Source organism: Panthera onca, chromosome C1, assembly GCF_046562875.1.
Source record: "Panthera onca isolate mPanOnc1 chromosome C1, mPanOnc1 haplotype 2, whole genome shotgun sequence".
Taxonomy (NCBI): domain Eukaryota; kingdom Metazoa; phylum Chordata; class Mammalia; order Carnivora; family Felidae; genus Panthera; species Panthera onca.
Window position 1 is genome coordinate 55,256,880 of NC_138346.1, and position 15,600 is coordinate 55,272,479.

At 42.2% G+C, this 15,600-nt stretch overlaps 1 protein-coding gene across 1 annotated transcript in view; it reads left to right on the forward strand.

Annotated features, from left to right (window-relative positions):
* The window catches only part of TTN (titin), a 276,115-nt gene extending 264,936 nt beyond the window's left edge, over positions 1–11,179 (forward strand). Inside the window, exons 315-321 of the mRNA XM_078451133.2 lie at positions 164–757; positions 893–6,507; positions 6,635–6,791; positions 7,921–8,612; positions 8,715–8,868; positions 9,397–9,699; positions 9,832–11,179. Of these exons, the coding sequence (XP_078307259.2) occupies positions 164–757; positions 893–6,507; positions 6,635–6,791; positions 7,921–8,612; positions 8,715–8,868; positions 9,397–9,699; positions 9,832–10,130 (7,814 nt within the window). The 3' untranslated portion in view covers positions 10,131–11,179. The remainder of the gene's footprint in view (positions 1–163; positions 758–892; positions 6,508–6,634; positions 6,792–7,920; positions 8,613–8,714; positions 8,869–9,396; positions 9,700–9,831) is intronic.
* Positions 11,180–15,600: the final 4,421 nt, after the last annotated feature.

The window sequence follows — 15,600 nt, forward strand, 5'->3', positions numbered from 1 at the left end:
TGTTTTGATAAGTTTCTTAGTATAAAGTAACCCATTTCGTTTTTCTGGAATAGCTATTCTTAGAACTTTGGAGTTCATAAAATTTTATTTTTGAAAACTAAGCTTTTAATAGAGCAGCTTGTTTCACCTCATGACTAAAATCCTTTTTGTTTCTTTGAAACAGAAAAGCCAAGTGCTCCTGGCAAACCAACTATTACTGCTCTCACAAAAGATTCTTGTGTTGTGGCTTGGAAGCCACCTGCCAGTGATGGAGGTGCAAAGATTAGAAATTACTACCTTGAGAAACGTGAGAAGAAGCAGAATAAATGGATTGCTGTGACAACAGAAGAAATTCGAGAAACTGTCTTTTCAGTGCAAAACCTTATTGAAGGTCTTGAATATGAGTTCCGTGTGAAATGTGAAAACCTAGGTGGGGAAAGTGAATGGAGTGAAATATCAGAACCTGCCATTCCTAAATCTGATGTCCCAATTCAGGCGCCACACTTTAAAGAGGAACTGAGAAATCTAAATGTCAGATATCAGAGCAATGCTACCCTGGTCTGCAAAGTGACTGGTCACCCAAAACCTATTGTGAAATGGTACAGACAAGGCAAAGAAATCATTGCAGATGGATTAAAGTACAGGATCCAAGAGTTTAAGGGTGGTTACCACCAGCTCATCATTGCAAGTGTCACAGATGATGATGCCACAGTTTATCAAGTCAGAGCTACCAACCAAGGGGGATCTGTGTCTGGCACGGCTTCCTTGGAAGTGGAAGGTAAATACTACAAATCTATAAACATCAGTTTGGTGCTAGATGACATATTAATTAGGGTTCGTGGGGGTGGTTGTTGCACTTAAATAGTGTTGGGTATTGCTAAATTATATTCTTTCTTCTTTTATTCTGATACAGTTCCAGCTAAGATACACTTGCCTAAAACGCTTGAAGGCATGGGAGCGGTTCACGCTCTCCGAGGTGAGGTGGTCAGCATCAAGATCCCTTTCAGTGGCAAACCAGATCCTGTGATCACCTGGCAGAAAGGACAAGATCTGATCGACAATAATGGACACTACCAAGTTATTGTCACAAGATCTTTCACATCACTTGTTTTCCCCAATGGAGTAGAGAGAAAAGATGCTGGTTTCTATGTGGTCTGTGCTAAAAACAGATTTGGAATTGATCAGAAGACTGTTGAACTGGATGTGGCAGATGTTCCTGACCCACCCAGAGGAGTCAAAGTTAGTGATGTCTCACGAGATTCTGTCAACTTAACATGGACTGAGCCGGCTTCTGATGGTGGCAGCAAAATCACCAACTACATTGTCGAAAAATGTGCCACTACTGCAGAAAGATGGATCCGTGTAGGACAGGCCCGAGAAACACGTTACACCGTGGTCAACTTATTTGGAAAAACAAGCTACCAGTTCCGTGTGATAGCTGAAAACAAATTTGGCCTGAGTAAGCCTTCTGAGCCTTCAGAGCCAACCATAACCAAAGAAGACAAGACCAGAGCTATGAACTATGATGAAGAGGTAGACGAAACCAGGGAAGTTTCCATGACTAAAGCATCTCACTCTTCAACTAAGGAACTCTATGAGAAATATATGATTGCTGAAGATCTTGGGCGTGGTCAATTTGGAATTGTCCACCGTTGTGTTGAAACATCCTCAAAGAAGACCTACATGGCCAAATTTGTTAAAGTCAAAGGGACTGACCAGGTTTTGGTAAAGAAGGAAATTTCCATTCTAAACATTGCTAGACACAGAAACATCTTATACCTCCACGAATCATTTGAGAGCATGGAAGAATTAGTTATGATCTTTGAGTTCATATCAGGACTTGACATATTTGAACGCATTAACACAAGCGCTTTTGAACTTAACGAAAGAGAGATCGTAAGTTATGTTCGCCAGGTCTGTGAAGCACTTGAGTTCTTACATAGTCATAATATTGGACACTTTGACATTAGACCAGAAAATATCATTTACCAAACAAGAAGGAGCTCCGTCATTAAAATCATAGAATTTGGTCAAGCCCGTCAGCTGAAGCCAGGGGACAACTTCAGGCTTCTGTTCACTGCCCCAGAATACTATGCACCTGAAGTCCACCAGCATGATGTTGTCAGCACTGCCACAGACATGTGGTCACTTGGCACGCTGGTATATGTGCTGTTAAGTGGTATTAATCCATTCCTGGCAGAAACTAACCAACAGATAATTGAGAACATCATGAATGCCGAATATACTTTTGATGAAGAAGCATTCAAAGAGATTAGCCTCGAAGCCATGGATTTTGTTGACCGGCTGTTAGTGAAAGAGAGAAAATCTCGCATGACAGCATCTGAGGCACTCCAGCATCCATGGCTGAAGCAGAAGATAGAAAGAGTCAGTACTAAAGTCATCAGGACATTAAAACACCGGCGTTACTACCACACTCTGATCAAGAAAGACCTCAACATGGTTGTGTCAGCAGCCCGAATCTCTTGCGGCGGTGCAATTCGATCGCAGAGGGGAGTCAGTGTCGCTAAAGTTAAAGTAGCATCCATTGAAATTGGCCCTGTTTCTGGACAGATAATGCATGCAGTTGGCGAAGAAGGAGGATATGCCAAATACGTATGCAAAATTGAAAACTATGATCAGTCTACCCAAGTGACTTGGTACTTTGGAGTCAGACAGCTGGAGAACAGTGAGAAATATGAAATCACCTATGCAGATGGAGTAGCCACCATGTACATCAAAGACATTACCAGATTTGACGATGGTACCTACAGATGCAAAGTAGTCAATGACTACGGTGAAGACAGTTCTTATGCAGAGCTATTTGTTAAAGGTGTGAGAGAAACTTATGACTATTACTGCCGTAGAACCATGAAGAAAATTAAGCGCAGAACTGACACAATGAGACTTCTGGAAAGGCCACCAGAATTTACCTTGCCTCTCTATAACAAGACAGCTTATGTGGGTGAAAATGTCCGGTTTGGAGTAACTATAACTGTCCACCCCGAGCCTCGTGTAACATGGTATAAGTCAGGTCAGAAAATCAAACCAGGTGATGATGATGCAAAGTACACCTTTGAGTCTGACAAGGGTCTTTACCAGTTAACAATCAGCAGTGTAACTATGGATGATGATGCTGAATATACTGTTGTGGCAAGGAACAAATATGGTGAGGACAGCTGTAAGGCAAAGCTGACTGTAACCCCACACCCACCGCCAACAGATACAACCTTAAGACCCATGTTCAAACGGCTGCTGGCAAACGCAGAGTGCCAAGAAGGCCAAAGTGTCTGCTTTGAGATCAGAGTGTCTGGCATCCCCCCACCAACATTAAAATGGGAGAAAGATGGTCAGCCACTGTCCCTTGGGCCTAACATTGAAATTCTCCATGAAGGCTTGGATTATTATGCTTTGCACATCAGGGACACTTTGCCTGAAGACACAGGTTATTATAGGGTCACAGCCACAAACACAGCTGGATCTACCAGCTGCCAGGCTCACCTACAAGTGGAACGCCTAAGGTATGTCAAACAAGAATTCAAGAGTAAGGAGGAGCGTGAACGACACGTACAAAAGCAAATTGACAAGACACTAAGAATGGCTGAAATTCTTTCTGGCACTGAAACGGTGCCACTGACCCACGTGGCCCAAGAGGCTCTGAGAGAAGCTGCCATCCTTTACAAACCAGCTGTAAGCACCAAGACCGTAAAAGGGGAATTCCGACTTGAGACAGAAGAAAAGAAGGAAGAGCGAAAACTCCGTATGCCTTATGAAGTACCAGAGCCACGCAAATACAAACAGACTCTAATAGAAGAAGACCAACGCATTAAGCAATTTGTGCCTATGTCTGACATGAAATGGTACAAAAAGATACGTGATCAATATGAAATGCCTGGGAAAATTGACAGAGTTGTACAGAAAAGACCCAAGCGCATCCGCCTTTCCAGATGGGAACAGTTCTATGTGATGCCTCTTCCACGCATTACAGATCAATACAGACCTAGATGGCGTATTCCCAAACTGTCCCAAGATGATCTTGAAATGGTGAGACCAGCCCGCCGCCGCACACCTTCTCCTGATTATGACTTTTATTACAGACCTAGAAGACGTTCTCTTGGAGACATGTCGGATGAAGAACTTCTCCTGCCCATTGATGACTACTTGGCAATGAAAAGGACAGAGGAAGAGAGGCTGCGTCTTGAAGAAGAGCTTGAATTAGGCTTCTCAGCCTCACCACCAAGCCGAAGCCCTCCACGTTTTGAGCTTTCTAGCCTGCGTTACTCTTCACCACAAGCTCATGTCAAGGTAGAGGAAACAAAAAAAGACTTCAGATATTCAACCTATCACATCCCCATGAAGGAGGAGACTAGCACAAGTTATGCAGAACTGCGGGAACGGCACGCCCGGGCCTCCTACAGACAGCCGAAACAACGGCAAAGGATCATGGCCGAGAAAGAAGATGAAGAGTTGCTTCGCCCAGTTACTACCACCCAGCGACTGTCGGAATACAAAAGTGAGCTTGAACACATGTCAAAGGAGGAAAAGTCTAGAAAGAAATCCAGGCGACAGAGAGAAGTGACAGAAATAACAGAAATTGAGGAAGAATACGAAATCTCAAAACATGCTCAAAGAGAGTCCTCCTCATCTGTGTCTAGACTACTGAGGCGGCGGCGTTCCCTGTCTCCAACCTACATTGAATTAATGAGGCCAGTGTCCGAGCTGATCCGGCCACGTCGACAACCAGAGGAGGAATATGAAGAGGACACAGAAAGAAGGTCTCCTACTCCAGAGAGAACTCGCCCACGTTCCCCCAGCCCTGTGTCCAGTGAGAGATCACTCTCAAGATTTGAGAGGTCTGCAAGATTTGATATCTTTTCCAGGTACGAGTCCATGAAAGCTGCTTTAAAGACTCAGAAGACATCAGAAAGGATGTATGAAGTATTGAGTCAGCAGCCTTTTACACTGGACCATGCGCCTCGAATCACACTGAGAATGCGCTCCCACAGGGTACCATATGGCCAAAATACACGTTTTATCTTAAACGTTCAGTCTAAGCCAACTGCCGAGGTTAAATGGTACCATAATGGCGTTGAACTCCAAGAAAGCAGTAAGATTCGTTACACCAACATGAGCGGGGTCCTGACCCTGGAAATTCTGGACTGTCACACCGAGGACAGTGGAACATACCGTGCTGTGTGCACCAACTACAAAGGTGAGGCTTCAGACTACGCGACCTTGGATGTAACAGGCGGGGATTACACCACCTATGCTTCCCGACGCAGAGACGAAGAGGTCCCCCGGTCTGTCTTCCCTGAGCTAACAAGAACAGAGGAGTATGCGGTTTCATCATTTAAGAAAACATCTGAGATGGAAGCTTCTTCTTCGGTCAGGGAAGTGAAGTCACAGATGACAGAGACAAGGGAAAGTCTCTTAGCATATGAACACCACGCATCTGCAGAAATGAAAAGCGCTGCAGTAGAAGAAAAGTCGCTGGAAGAAAAATCCACACACAGAAAGATCAAGACGACTCTGGCCGCAAGAATTCTAACAAAGCCAAGGTCCATAACCGTGTATGAAGGCGAGTCCGCAAGGTTTTCTTGCGACACAGATGGTGAGCCGGTGCCCACTGTGATCTGGCTGCGTGGAGGACAAGTGATAAGTACCTCTGCCCGCCACCAAGTGACCACCACAAAGTACAAATCGACCTTCGAGATCTCTTCAGTCCAGGCTTCTGATGAGGGCAACTACAGCGTGGTGGTAGAAAACAGTGAAGGGAAGCAAGAAGCACAGTTTACTCTGACTGTTCAAAAGGCCAGGGCTACTGAAAAGGCTGTGACATCACCACCGAGAGTCAAATCCCCAGAGCCTCGAGTGAAATCTCCAGAAACCAGTAAGGCTCCAAAACGAGTGAAATCCCCAGAACCAGTTACTTCTCACCCAAAATCCGTATCACCCACAGAGACAAAACCCACACCGACAGAGAAAGCTCAGCAGCTCCGAGTCTCCGTCCCACCCAAGATAACTCAGTCCCTGAAGGCTGAAGCTTCTAAAGATATTGCAAAGCTGACCTGTGCAGTCGAAAGTAGTGCATTATGTGCAAAAGAGATCACCTGGTATAAAGATGGCAAGAAACTGAAGGAAAATGGGCATTTCCAGTTTCATTATTCAGCAGATGGTACCTATGAGCTCAAGATCCATAACCTCACGGAATCGGATTGTGGAGAATACATTTGCGAGATATCTAGTGAAGGTGGAACTTCCAAAACTAACTTCCAGTTTACAGGACAAGCCTTTAAGAGTATCCATGAGCAGGTGTCAAGCACATCAGAAACTAAGAAAGCAGTTCAGAAAACTGCTGAGTCTACAGAAACCAAGAAAACGGAAGCAAAAGCTCCTGAACCAATTTCCTCCAAACCAGTAATTGTTACTGGGCTGCAGGATACAACTGCTTCTTCAGACAGCATTGCTAAATTTTCAGTTAAAGCTACTGGAGAACCATGGCCGACAGTCATCTGGACAAAGGATGGAAAGGTAACCATTTCTTAATTATCTCCTGATGGTATCTCCTAAAAATCTAACTTCTTCCCTCATCTCCATCTCCCCAAAAATGTTTAAACTTAACTCACTTTTTAACACTCAAATAACTTGCATTCTACAGGCTCTTACACAAGGAAGTAAATATAAACTCTCTGAAGACAAAGGAGTTTTCTTCTTAGAAGTTCATAAGACTGATACTTCTGACAGCGGGCTTTATACTTGCACCATAACAAATTCAGCTGGATCTGTGTCCTCTAGCTGTAAATTAACTATAAAAGGTAGGTTGGCTTTTGTTCGTACCAATATTTTTCAGAAAAACGATATTAAGGAAACTTTCTAAACATTCTCCCTTACATACACATACACACACACACACACAAATATTAAAGTAAAACTGTTTTCATTTTTTAAGGTTTAATGTTTATTTATTTATTTTGAAAGCGAGAAAGTGAGAGCATGAGCAGGGGAGGGGCAGAGAGGGAGAGAGAGAATCCCAAACAGACCGTACTCTGTCAGGGAAGAGCCAGATGTGGGGCTTCTTCTCACTTACTGTGATCATGACCTGAGTCAAAATCAAGAGTTGGACAGTTAACTGACTGAGGTACCCAGTAAAACTGTTTTCCAAATTCCAGAATACCATTTGTATGCAAATACACATATTTAAAGAAAGCCTAATAGTAGCATAAAAAGCACATATCAGGTACCTAATTATATGTGGTATTACTTAAGATTCCAAAGAGGCAGCCACTGCTCCCAAGAATATTTAGGAATAAAGTCAGGTGAATATACAAAATGGTACTGCTTCCATAAACTTTCACTCTTGCTAATTTTCCAAAGCGGTGCAGTTTGTAAAAGAGCTATATTACTTTTCCCAGTTAAAATTAAGTTGCTTTCAAGGGCACCTGGGTGGCTCAGTTAACGGTTAAGCATCCGACTTCGGCTCAGGTCATGATTTCATGGTTCGTGAGTTCGAGCCCCACATGGGGCTCTGTGCTGACTGCTCGGAGCCTGAAGCCTGCTTCAGATTCTGTGTCTCCCTCTGTCTCTGCCCCTCCCCTGCTCACACTGTCTCTGTCTCCCTCTCAAAACTAAATAAAAATTAAAAAAAAAAATTAGGTTGCTTTCCTTCAATCTTCTAAAACATAATTCAATTTTTTTATTAATCAAAATTTCCTAAATCCACACCTATCCTAAATAATTTGACTATTCTTTTGAGACTTTTCCCTTAAGTCATAAGAACCATCTTCAATTTAGTTTAAAGAATCATTACACTGATCTCAAAAATCATGCATGACAACTTTTTTTGTGTGTATATTATTTATTCACTTGCAGAACTACAAAAGAGTAAAGGGTGGGACCTCTTTTCAATTAAGTTCGCCTAACACCTAACAGAGGTTTCTTTTTTAGCTGTAAAAGACACTGAGGCACAGAAAGTATCTACGCAAAAGACCTCTGAAGTTTTATCACAAAAGAAGGCGGTTGTCCAAGAGGAAATTTCCCAAAAAGCCCTCATTTCTGAAGAAATGAAAATGTCAGAAGTGAAATCTCAGGAAAAGTTAGCCATCAAGGAGGAAGCTTCAAAAGTTCAGATTTCTGAAAAAGTCAAGAAATCAGAAGCAACCTCTCTGGAAAAATCCATTGTCCATGAGGAAATCACTAAAACATCACAGGCATCGGAAGAAATCAGAACACATGCCGAGATTAAAGCATTTTCTACTCAGATGAGCATAAGTGATGGTCAGAAAGTGACCTTAAAAGCCAACATTGCTGGTGCCACTGATGTGAAATGGGTACTGAATGGAGTAGAGCTCACTAACTCTGAAGAGTACAGATACGGTGTCTCAGGCAGTGATCAGACCCTAACCATCAAGCGGGCCGGTCACAAAGATGAAGGGATTCTCACCTGCATTGGCAAAACCAGCCAAGGGATCATCAAGTGTCAGTATGACTTGACCCTGAGCAAAGAACTCTCAGATGCTCCAGCCTTCATCTCACAGCCCAGATCTCAAAATATTAATGAAGGACAAAATGTTCTCTTTTCTTGTGAAATCAGTGGTGAGCCATCCCCTGAAATCGAATGGTTTAAAAACAACTTGCCAGTAAGTTTAATTATGAATATGTCATTGAAGAAAATTTAAAATGACACATCTATTCCTGAAGAGCTCAAAGAAACATTTCTTTTTTTCCCCCTTACATTTTAGATTTCTGTTTCTTCAAATATCAGTGTAAGTCGCTCCAGAAATGTATATTCTCTTGAAATTCGAAATGCATCAGTAAGCGACAGTGGAAAGTACACAGTTAAGGCCAAAAATTTCCATGGCCAGTGTTCAGCTACTGCTTCCTTAACGGTCCTTCGTAAGTAGATCTTTCCCATTTTTTTTTTACTTGCTTAAGGCCTTTATATATTTTTTGTTTTTTTGCCTTTGTCTTCCGAGCACAACCAACTCCGATGAGCCTTATTAAATTCCGTGAGTGAGAGGCACAGGTCTCCCCTCATCCTTACAAAGTTTCTTGACAGCTAAACAGATATGTGGATAAATTAACTTTCAAAGCCAAGCTACCAAGTGCCCTGTTACATTTGTTTCCAGAATGCACAAAATCTATATTATTTTCTATATGACTAATCATTTTTCTCCCAGTTATTCTAGCACCTGCATGTAATACAATGATAGAAATATAAAAGATACGTTTCTTGGAGACATTGAGCTAGCTCTTGACAAATGTATGTATTTGCTTATGCTTCCACAGCAAATTGTTTGGGTTACGTTACTGTGTGTGTGTGTGTGTGTGTGTGTAAGTTTTCCATTTCTGCAAGTCAATGTCAGATGTCACCAATTAACCGGATGTCATCAATGTTCACTGTGTATCTGCTATGCTCCACAGCTCTAGTTGAAGAACCTCCCAGAGAGGTAGTATTGAGGACAAGTGGTGACACGAGCTTGCAAGGAAGCTTCTCATCTCAGTCAGTCCAAATGTCTGCCTCTAAGCAGGAGGCCTCCTTCAGCAGTTTCAGCAGCAGCAGTGCTAGCAGCATGACTGAAATGAAATTTGCAAGCATGTCTGCCCAAAGCATGTCCTCCATGCAAGAGTCCTTTGTAGAAATGAGTTCCAGCAGTTTTATGGGAAAATCTAGTATGACACAACTGGAAAGCTCAACTAGTAGAATGCTTAAAGCAGGCATAAGAGGTGAGCAATGAAATTACTGGTAGAGGTAGATAAGCCTAGTAGCACGGTATAGCCTTTAGTTCATACAATTTAGTAGAAAGTAAATCATTGTGTTTTCAGTTCCTAAAACATTTTTGTTGTTGTTCCATAAAGGAATTCCACCTAAAATTGAAGCTCTTCCCTCTGACATCAGCATTGATGAGGGCAAAGTTTTAACAGTAGCCTGTGCTTTTACGGGTGAGCCTATCCCGGAAATAACATGGTCCCGTGGTGGAAGAAAAATTCAACATCAAGAACAACACGGGAGATTCCACATTGAAAACACGGATGACCTGACGACTCTAATCATCATGGATGTACAGAAACAAGATGGTGGACTTTATACCCTTAGTCTAGGGAATGAATTTGGATCTGACTCTGCCACTGTGAATATAAACATTCGATCTATTTAAGAGAGCCTGTGCTCTCATACTCCTACTCATTCTTAACCTTTCACACATGATTCACATGGACTAATCTTTCTGATCTGTAAATATTAAAAAAGAAAAAGTAGTTGTGTATCAACCTAAATGAGTCAAAGTTCGAAATTATACATTTCAATCTTTTCATAATTGTTGACCTAAGAATATACATTTTCTAGTGACATGTACATACTGTATATAGCCGGATTGACGGTTATAAAGTTTTGTACCATTTATTTTATGACATTTTACAATGTAACTTTTGAAACTAACTGTTGGCAGGAGAAAGTTTCTTATGGAACGAATACCCTGCTCAACACTTAATCAATCTTTGTGCCTCAACATAACGTTGATGTCTAAGTATGCCTCAGTGGGTTGAGAAATTCCCCACTGAAGATGTCCTATCCACCTAAAAGATGATGCCATGTGTGTAACCTGACATGTGCACCAATACCTACTGAATCAGGAATGTAAGGCATTGGTGATGTTTGCATTTACCCTCCTGTAAGCAACACTTGAACGTCTTACATTTTCTGATGATGTCACACTCAAAATTATGACTTAGATATTACCAGAGCAGAGTGTAACGGCCAACACTTTGTTCGCTCATTTTGCACTGTCTCTGACCATAGAGAATGCGGGGATAGCTTGGAAAAGTAACATCGCCTGGCCATCCCTTCATTTCACCAAGCTATTCAAGTATTCCTTTGCCAGAGCAGTGTCAACTCTTGGAGGTTCTGGGGTGCAGCCAACGCCTTCGTGTGGTAGCTCTAAATTTACATTGAAACCTGAGAAACTGGGGCAACTAAGCAATGAGCCACAGCAAAAAAAAAAAAAAAAAAAAAAAAAACAACAACAACAACAACAACAAAATAAAGCTGTCGTTAAACTAAAAACAACTACAAGATTACTAACTGCCCAGAATGTCAATTTGATGTAGTTCCTTTCATGCAGGTATAAATTCGATTATTAGTTACAATTGTTGGACCTCCTTGAGAAATAGTAACAACAAAATAAAGCAAGCTATCTGCACCTCAAAATGTGTGGTTGGTTGTTTTGTGTGAAATCCTGGGGTTGGGGAGTATGACTGAACAAATCACAGAAATGATCACAGATCAGGCAAAGTGGCCCATGACGATAGGGTTCAAAATGGCCCATGACGATAGGTTCCTTAAAGCAAATATTTGAATTATTGTGTTGGACATAGTCAACATTTTTTAAAGCATAGATTTGATTCTCATGGATAAATTCATCCTCAAAAGTCATTAAAAAAAAAAAAACCAAAATAACAGCTTACATCTTTTAAACTTATGAAGAAAAATATTTTTATGGGAACTCATTCAACTAAATCCATCAAAAATACCAAACATCTACAATTCACACTATCTTGTGCTAGACACCATAGGGAACGACGCAAAACTGAGCAAAATAATACAGACCCTATCCCTCAAAGGAATGCAGTCAAGAGAAGACGATAACTTCAGGGAAAATGATGTTGTGCAACTGAATCCATATCCCCTACTGCAACTCCAAGTTGAGACAAAATAAAGGTTCTCAAAACTAAAAAAACACATGTTCAATGGTACACTCCTACCATGCTTTTTTAAACAATTATTCTATACTTAATAAAATACCTAGTGCCAGAAAAATCTGTATTTATCCACTTCAATTAATCATAATTGTAAACCAATAAAGAGGATTACTGACCTAATGAATTACCTCTTAAATGTAAGTACAATTGCCTTCTAAATGTCAATACAAGTGGCCAAAGCTGAAGTACATATACTGTCAACTTTTATTCTCTAAAACAAAATTGGGGTATTTATTCAGCAAGTATTCTGTCTTAAGTCAGATTCCCTAGAAACCGAGCCCAAGACAGGGATTCCTACAGAAGCAGTTGATCTCATCTCAGAAAAAAGGGAGTGAGGGAAGCAGAACAGAGGAAGAAGGTTAAGCTAGACTCTCAGTGGGGACATCAGCCCTATCCCACAAGGGAACATAAATTGTACCACAGTTGGTTCCATCTTGGAACAAGGGGGCTGACCTTTTGTACCCCCTTACCAGCCAGCAGCTACAGGCTGTGAGTTTGGGGGGATGGAAGGTGGGGAGGGAAATAATCTCCCAGGTAAGGAGGGGTACCTGTTGACCAGGGCAGTCTCTGCAGACTAGGGTAGCTAAACAGCCAACACTCAAGAAACCCAGTGGGGTACACGTACCCTGGGGGACCTGGATAGCACCAACAGCATCCACTATGTCAGGTAACCATTTTAAATGCCTATTCTTACCTTAAAATAAGAGGCAGAACTTACTGGTGATTCCTGAGGATGATTCCCAGCCCCAACATGCTAATATCCTCACATGTACTACAGTCCATGCTCAGGAGAACTCTTCATGCTGCAAAGATTTCATACTTCCTGTAGTTGCAGCTCGCAGTCACGGCAGGCACTGAGGGAGGGGAGAGGGGAGGAGCACCGGTTTATCTAGCCAAGAACACCTGCGCCAGAGGCAAGGTCTGACCTCTATTTATACCTTAGCAGAAGCAGCAGCCTAGGCAGGCAACATGGGGCAGCCACGTGAACTTATTACCTGTTTTCAATAGTAGCTGATTATATAGAGGAACCATGTAGAGGTAAGGAGAGAGGTAAATCACAAACAGCAGGTAAAATAACATATTCAAATGACGGTCTCTATGGAGACTGATTCAAGAATGTTTTATGAGGGTGCTCCAAAAAAAGAGAAAGTAATTTGTATTTGTTTACTCTGCCCCAAATATAACTTTGAAAAATTCAAACAGAAAAAGTTTAGTTTCCTTGTAAAAGGAGGAAAGAGTGTCTGCTAAACAGAATTTTTAAAAATAGATTGGCCCATCAATTTTTAGTCTAAGATTATAAAACGTGAAGGCTTAAAACTTAATTTTATGCCTTTTGGTATCTCTGGGTCAATATTTCCCAAACTCTCTTCCTCAGGATGTTGGTAGATGTTTTGAAAAAAAAGTGTTTCACAGCCAAATAAACTTAGGACATGGATAATTGTACTTTTTTATGCAGGACTTCTCAGAGTCTTTGATGAGCTAAATGTGTTTGTGATTCTCCAAGACAGTGCTTCCTAAACTTAATTGATGATGGATATAATATTTATATTATTATTATATATATATTATTATATATATATCTATCTCCAGGGGCACCTGGGTGGCTCAGTTGGTTAAGCATCCAACTTCAGCCTAGGTCATCATCTTGCCGTTCTGGAGTTCGAGCCCTGTGTCAGGCTCTATGCTGACCACGCAGAGCCTAGAGCCTGTTTCAGAATCTGTGTCTCCCTCTCTCTCTCTCTGACCCTCCCCCCACTCATGCTCTGTCTCTCTCTCTCTCAAAAATAAACATTAAAAAAAAAAAAAAAGTGCTCAAAACCACACCGCTGGGGCATCCAGTCAGAGAAATGCAGAACAATCAGGTTAGAGGAAGTTCCCTGTCAAAGCTTCAACCTGAAGCGTGGGCAGAATAAGGAAAAGCAGGGTGGGGCTTTCCAAGCAGAGGACCTTTGCACCTGCAGAGGCTTTCAAAAAAGTAGAAAAAATGATTAGTAAGGCTGGTACAATAGCTTCTGAAGGGCTGGGGGCAAGAGGAAAGGCAGCACTGCAAAAAGCCTCAGAAACATTATACAGTTTGGGCTTTTCCCTAAGAAGTTAAGGAGGAGCATGAAAGAGATTCAAGCAAAGTACTTACTTGATCAAATTTTAGATTTACAAGTCTTTAGCTATTCTTAGAAAGCTATCATGTTTGCTTGCCATTCTACATCAATGAGCTTATTTCTACCTGGAAAGGAAGGAGGACTTCACAGGAAGACCTTGACCTAACACCAAATTTCTAGCCCATAGTGGTCCTGTAAATTATTAAAATTAAGTTATTATTAAGGCTCCAGGGCTTTATAACCATTCATGGAAAGGTCTTTCTTAAGGTGGTCTGGGGTCTTAGGAATACAGTAATAAAGCCAGGCTGGTAGACTCTCTGGGCACATAAGAGGTGTGGGAGAGAGGGAACTTGTGGAGAGGAGAGGGCACCTTAGTGCCCACGGCCTTCCCAGTGACAATGACTGCTGCCGTGGAACTGGCAGTGGAGAGGTAGGACAGTCCAGCCCAGCAAGCTGAGCTCCCCTGAGGATGCCGTGTTGAGAATGTGGCTCATGGGGATGACTCCCACTCACTCCTACTACACTTTAAGAAAAGGTAAGAAGCAAGAGGAGAGAGCAGACATACCAGTGCTTTCAAATCTGTCAGGAATCCTGTGGAAAAGGCAGCATGTCCTCAAAGTCAGGACTCCAAACCTGAAATTCATGCTTATCCTCGTATTTTTAGGGGTCCATAAGCATACCGAGATTATGCCTATGTGTATCTTTTAGGGACATGACTCCTACTTTTCATTTCATTTTTAAAGATGTCAGTGATTCAAAAAGTTTAAGAAATACTGCCCTACATGTTTCAAAGGGAGCAGGCAGATAGATGCCAAGGCATCTATCTGAGAAATACTCATAGCTCCCCATAGAAAGAGGCAGTGATAAGCCCCATTTTGGAAAACCTTTCCAGAGCTCTGCTGCTCAGGATGCCAAATGCTTCTTGCGAAGAATGTAATAGGTACAAATATCCTGAATTATAGGGGGAGTTTCTAGGGATATTGAGGGGACCCTGTCTGACACCAGTCTCAGACTTAGGAACAGGAAGACAGAATTCTTCCCTGCAGTTCTAACACATGAACAAAATCAGCTCTTTGTTGACAGCTGCCAGTTCTGTCTGAGGGCACTGTAGTCAGGTGAGGCCCACGGGTACTCCTCCTCCCCCAATCCGCTGAGAACCTCACCACCATCTATAGGAGAGGCTGGGTACCTCCTCTACCCTTATGTCCCTGCTTAGAACAACTCAAAGAAGATGCAGAGAAGGGACATCACCAGGTCTAGCAGGCCAAGACCAGATGGGAGGCTGATGCCCTGTCTAATAAATGGAAGGACCACAATTAAGGGGCCCCTAATGGAGATATTCACCAGAAAGAAAGCTGCAAGGAGAGAATACTGAGACCCAGGGTCTTTGAATAACGTGCCCAAAGCCACATAGTTAGTAGCAGAGCTGAAACTAGAAGCCAGGTCCCCACTTATCAGTGTGGTCTTGCCACCCTTTCACAACATCAAAATTCAAACCTGCTGGAGAGCGAGAGTGCAAGAGGGAGGGCCTCTTTAGAGAGAAGAGGATTCTATTCTACTTTCAGGGTCCTTATGGTTCCAGGGTAGGGCAGACAGCAAAATCCCCTCAGGTCACTCCCCATAAAGAGGCTTCTCAGTTCCAGTGTAGTCAACTCCTCTTCTCAGAAAGCTTAGAGCCCTTCACTGCCATCTGCAATTCCACACCTGGAAATAGGGTGCTTATCTAACCCAACATATCACGTGAACAGACAGGGATGGGAGAGCCAAAGCT